The sequence below is a fragment of the Charadrius vociferus genome, unplaced genomic scaffold, assembly GCF_000708025.1.
Source record: "Charadrius vociferus isolate BGI_N301 unplaced genomic scaffold, ASM70802v2 scaffold147, whole genome shotgun sequence".
NCBI lineage: Eukaryota > Metazoa > Chordata > Aves > Charadriiformes > Charadriidae > Charadrius > Charadrius vociferus.
In genome coordinates, this window is record NW_009649570.1 from 4577253 (window position 1) to 4583645 (window position 6393).

Here is a 6393-nt window from a genome sequence, read left to right on the forward strand (position 1 = left end):
ATTCTGCTTCTGTCTCGGTTTCTACTGTTGCTCAGTGAAACTGAGTCTCAGTTGTGTAATGAACAGATCTCTCTGAAACAATTCAGTTGTAGTAGTACATTATTTTCCTTAAACTTGTTTGAAGTTGACAGATGAGTTTAAAATGGTTATCACCTAGATGCAGTGCAGGGGACATACAGCTAGTTGCCTTGTACATTGAACTTTATCTGAAGATAACATGTTTTTTTAACTTCTGTCTTAGCAATAGCTAAGATGCAGGTACACTGAAAGATTAATGCCCACCAACCACGCTGCCACAAACAGCCTGTCTGTCCCACAGCAGTATAAAAAGGAGCTTGGTACTAGTCACCTGTGCTAGAACAAAATCATCCCGTTCATAGATGAAGCAGATAAGAATTACAATGGTTTTTCTTACACACCTCTGTCCTGGTTTGAGGTACACAGGACTAATTTATCTTCTAATGCTTGGGAAAATGCACTTTTGAAGACTTGTCTGAATTTGTGAAAATATTTACTTTATAGCCAGCTATGGTACGTGGCTTTCAAGGTCTCGGTGTTTTTGAGCTAGCCAGGTGCAGGGGCGAGGAAGAGCGAGACCGGGCACTTGACCCAACTGGCCAAGTTTCATACCATGAACATCGCATTCAATATAAATTAGAAAGTTTGCTGAGAAGTTCTTCCTTGATGGCTGCCATCCTGAGAACTTTTTGCCCCAGTGCCAGACTCCTGAGCCCTTCCCTTCCTCCCAAAACTGCAGCGCTCACAGTGTCCCACATTTTCCGTCCCCTGTGAGCCTGTGCTAGAACAAAATCATCCCGTTCATAGATGAAGCAGATAAGAATTACAATGGTTTTTCTTACACACCTCTGTCCTGGTTTGAGGTACACAGGACTAATTTATCTTCTAATGCTTGGGAAAATGCACTTTTGAAGACTTGTCTGAATTTGTGAAAATATTTACTTTATAGCCAGCTATGGTACGTGGCTTTCAAGGTCTCGGTGTTTTTGAGCTAGCCAGGTGCAGGGGCGAGGAAGAGCGAGACCGGGCACTTGACCCAACTGGCCAACAGTTTCATACCATGAACATCGCATTCAATATAAATTAGAAAGTTTGCTGAGAAGTTCTTCCTTGATGGCTGCCATCCTGAGAACTTTTTGCCCCAGTGCCAGACTCCCTTTCTCCTGAAGCCTTGGTGCTCGCAGTGTCTGACATTTACTGTCCACTGCTGGGAGTGCACAGCTTCCTACTGATACGATTGGCTGAGTATAATCCTTGTATATTTCATATTGGTGTCTGGATCAATACTGGTTCTTTACTATTATTAATGCTAATTATTTAGTAGTATTCTATTAAATCTATTTATATTTCAGCCCCCAGGTTTCCTTGTTTTTTCCCCAATTCCCCTTCCCATTTGCAGAGGGGTCATTGGGTGATAGAACAATTGTCTAAAGGACAATATTGTTGTGAGTTCCCAAAACTGTAACAACCTCTCCATGAATTTTGCCAATAGAAAACAAGTAACTTCCCCCCCAGAAATTAATCAGACAGAATTAGGGCTGATGCTGATCTTAAAGCAACTTTCTTTACTGATAACTACATTATCTCAAGCCAGATCTCCAGCTTTCCCATAACATAGTAGAGAGCTGATTTGACAAAATATATTTCCTTTATCTTTAATGCATCATTCTTAAATAGCAAGAGATTTACTTAAGTAATGCTGAAGCAACAAATTTGTGTATTTTAACTACCCTGTCTTGCCTTGGAAAAGGATTCAAGATTATTCACATAAGAGTACACAAATCTGCACTTGATACAGTGTGTTCCTAATGATGCCTTCAGAGTTGGTATGCATAGGTTGGTTTAGTGCAGTCTGAGAATGTACACTGCTTTAAAATGTTTTGATGTAGTCTTATGTAAAATAAATCTATACTGACTGCTGTTGCTACTGAAGCTTTAATAGCAGTAGTTAAATGGTTCTTTCTCATTACATTCAAGCTGTTCAAAATCAACATTGCTTGATACACTATCAGTCTTATTTTTTCTGGAGATAACAGGAATGGACTAATGAAAAACATTTTTCAGAACTTCAGTAGCTGCAGTGGGGGAATTCAGCTTTGACATACTCTGAAACAGTGTATTTTCTACCAGGGTAGTTTTGGGTCCCTCTTCCCGACAGCTAAACTTAAGCAGTGAGGAGAGCTGGAGACACTTTTTAACCTAGATGGCAGTTATCACCCAGCTATTTTGTTAGCAGCTATGTTTGACTGTCATCTTGGCTCTAATGTCTTTTGCTCCCTGCAGTTGGGTGGTGTGCTGCTCATTGGCTGGTTACCACTCATCTACTTTGGAGCTGCAGGCAAAAGTTACACTGTTCAGGTGGTTAAACTGCCACTGAACTGAAACGTGTACTAACAGGGAAGATGCTAAATTAAAAAATCATGTTTTGGTATAAAAGGCCTACTTCTTGAAATCTGCCCTATGACAGTTTTACTTTAGTAGTTACACTGAAGCTTAAGGTTATCACACTACCAATATCTTAAAAGACAATGGTGTAATGAAACAAACTCATTGAGAAGTGTTATCTTCCACTAGAGCAAGCATGATAAGGTAGGTATTCTGGTGTAGTCACATACCAAAGAGGGGAAGGTATTTAACATATTTACAAACTACTTACTTTATGAAAACTAGACCACATCTCAATGAGAAAAAGACACAGTAGAAATCAACTCCCAATAGAGACACGTCTAGACCTAACATTTCACCATTGCCTTCAATAACGTCTTCTAGAAACACACTTTACATAAGGTCCCCCGCTCACAGCAAGTCATTTAATGATTTACAGTTCTTGTTTATGAGGAGCCACTGCAACCTGTGGGGGTGTGATCTGAGGGCCGGTGATCCAGAGGTAATGCATACCCCCTTACTACTCGCACGACTTACCTTCACCCCCAAGTGACCCCACCTTCACTCCTCAGCCAAGGCAGCACCACTGAACCAGCCTGTGCCCCAGCAGGATTACGCCGAATTCGCACAGCAGTGCTGCCAAGCATGCACCACACAAGTCTCTCTCTGCCCCCCAAACCCTACTGCCAACCCCCGCTTTCAGCCGCAACGGATTTTCAGCAGCTGGATATCATGCTTATTTAATGACATATTTAGCATGGGTGTATCTACTACTGTTTGCATAACTGATTAAAAACAAAAGTTGCAGTTTCGTGAAAACTTTCACGGGAATAAGTAATTTTATGGATGTGGAGGGAAAAAAAAAAAAAAGCATTCCTAGGCCTTATCAAATGGAGGACACACTTGAGTGTCTGCTGGATCAATAAACAGAGAACATTGTATTCTTGCGCCATGAGGCTATCACCACAAGCAAGGACAAGGTAACTGCTTGAGGTCCATCTGCTGCTGCGGCTTTTTAGTCCACAACTGCATGCCAAATTCTATAACCCCTGGGTGCTACAGGAGAGGACAGAATCAATCACAAACGCTCTTTCTTTGCTGTGTCATTCCTGTAGGAATTTAGACTTCTTTATTTCACTGTTTTCTAGACTATTTCAAAGCTGCACTTTTGGCAAAAAATGTTACATATTGCCCCAACCCACTTTTTGGGGCATACAGTTCTTCCCAGCCTTTCCTCAGTCTGTCTGAATCATAAAGTAACAAGGTGGATTCCATCTACTTTTGCTACTTTCCTCATGTTTCAGAACCACGTCCATTAGCAGCAGCTGTACTGTTTTCAGAAGACCTTTATTGTCCTGGTTGTTATCCTGCCATAGTAAGGAAAGGATGAAACTTATATGCAGTATTAGAGAAGAAAGAAAGGCCGGGTGCCTAACAGCACAGGAATAGTCAGCAAGATTTTGGGCAAATAATCCATTTTTCACTCTTGAAGTTAATAAAACAATGAGGACCAGGTGAAAAGCCAAAAGTAAAATTACTGTTGATCAGATTTTGTTTAAAAACAACTTGAAATCCAATAAAACAAAAATAATTAGCAGCTTCCAGGAATATGGGGTTAATGATCAAGGGGCAACACAAGAGACCTACAGACTTTAACAAGCTCATTAAGAAACACTGCAGATTTCTTTAATTTTTCTGCAAACCCATGAGCTAGCTGCAGATTGACCTAACAGATATGTACTTCTCTGAGAGGTATTTCTTGACAGCCAGATTTATTTGCATTTTAGAAGCAAGATGTCCATGAAGTAAAAGTCAGGGACAAATGGAAATGTCAAATACCCAATTATTACGTGCTTTAGATATCAGTTAAACCTTGAAAATGACAATGGGGGGAAAAAAAAAAAAAAAAAAGACCACACAACCTCCACCACCACCACCACACCAAAACCACCAAACAACAAAACACCAAAATCAAAATCAAACAAACTGCTGAATTCTAAGGGAATTAAACAGCTAGAACTGCTTTTATTTTGGGACTGGCTAATTATAATATCAATCTCATAAAAAAAAGAACGTTGGATTACTGCTGACCTAATGAGGAAAAGGACATTTGTACCCTTCATTCTAATGCACTAATTTCTCCCAGCGTTGTTAACCTTTTCATGGTTTCTTACACAAACTGTTAGGAAGTGCTGAGTTTCACCATGTGCCCCAAACAGCTAACACTGCTGGGGCATGAATGCTGACCAGGAGTAAAAGAGTAACTAACGCAAACTGAACTCAGGTGCCTAAAGTTAGGAATACCACCTCTGCGTTACAGTGTAACATGCACACAGCTGCCATGGCTGTCAATATAAACTGCTGGTTAGCTGGGTGCATGCACCCAGGCAGGGGATGACCCCATTACCCGTTTCTCAGCGCTTGCACATTGTCCAATTTCCAGCTCCAACCTGGCCTCCAGAACAAGGCAGGACCCCGGTCACAGCATTGCCCAAGCAAAATAAGTATTCAAAATGCACTTTGCTTTCTGATGGGAAAACCTGATTAGAGATTTTTCAATGTTTTCAGTCCAGAAACGTTTCACATACTCTAACTCTCATTGGGTAGAAGGAAAAGACTTTAAGATGGGGAAGCAGGTGTTATTTAGAGCAAATGAATTGAGTGGGAGGGAAACCACACCTAGCATTCCCTCTAATGCAGTGGAACTAGGGGCAGCATCAGGTACCAGCGTTCTCCACGTTTCAGGAAACAGCACACAACTGCAACCATTTACTTACTTATTGCATAAGAGGAGGTATCTCATCTCTATCTTGTTGCTCTATCATTCTTGCTCACAGACACAAGCAATTCATCCATACTTACTTATTCTGTACTCCTTTCTACCATCTCTTCTCCAGAAAGACAGCAGCTTCCAAATAATTTCCTTCTCACTTATCCTACAGAAATAATACAAGCCACTCTAGCCTTCCAAAATGTCTGCTTCCTCGTAACAGGGACCTATTTATCAGCCAACTATAAGCTAACAGTGCCTTTTTTTAATGTTTTCTTCTCAAATACAGTCAACACTTCTAACACCCAACTTGGTAAACCTTGAAACCCAAGCTAACTCTGTTTTCCATTAGGGCAGCAGTCTGTGACCTTTGCACACCAAACTCACAAGTCTGTCAGTCCTGCCTTTGAAGACCCAGAAAGGCTTTGTACCTACTTTGTTTGAAGTATTTTGCCCCAGATTACTGTTGGTGTGGGGTGGGGTTTATTCATTATTCTCAGCATGAACAACTATGTATCTTTAATGTAGGACTTGAAGTATTTGTTCAAAAATTCACACCTTTATGGTTTATATTGTACAAAATTTCATAGACTCAGTTGTGTTTGACTTGTATAGAGACTCACGTAGAGGCTCAGAGACTTGCATAGAGCAAGTGAGGACTGACCTTGCAGGAGAGCACGCACACAGTCAGATGCTGACAGAGGAATACTGATGAAACAGGATGAAATCTGAAGAACGCATTTATCCTCAACAACCAGCCAGCGTGCTCATCTCTGGAGACTTCATCTCCCAAAACACAGACTCACAGAATGGTCAGGGTTGGAAGGGACCTCTGGAGACCATCTAAGCCAACCCCCCTGCCAGAGCAGGGTCACCTACAGCAGATCACACGGGACGGCGTCCGGGCGGGTTTTGAATGTCTCCAGAGTGGGAGACTCCACAGCCTCTCTGGGCAGCCTGTGCCAGTGCTCCACTACCCTCAAAGTAAAGAAGTTCCTCCTCATGTTAAGATGGAACTTCCTATGCTTAAGTTCGTGCCTGTTACCTCTTGTCCAACAACTCCGCTCACTGTTACAGCCCTGTCGCCGTGAAACCGGCCTCACCGCGCAGCTTACGCTTCCTCGGGAAGGCACCCAGACACCCGGACAGAAAGTGGCAGGGAACACCGTTAAAACCGTCCCCAGCTCCCGGGTGCGCGTGTGGTGGTGTCCCTCAGGAAC

At 42.0% G+C, this 6393-nt stretch overlaps 1 protein-coding gene across 1 annotated transcript in view; it reads left to right on the plus strand.

Annotated features, from left to right (window-relative positions):
- The first annotated feature begins 3354 nt into the window (after positions 1-3354).
- Positions 3355-6393, plus strand: part of LOC104291032 (MOB-like protein phocein) — a 12493-nt gene continuing 9454 nt past the window's right edge. Inside the window, exon 1 of the mRNA XM_009890230.1 lies at positions 3355-3383. Coding sequence (XP_009888532.1) covers positions 3355-3383 — 29 coding nt within the window. The remainder of the gene's footprint in view (positions 3384-6393) is intronic.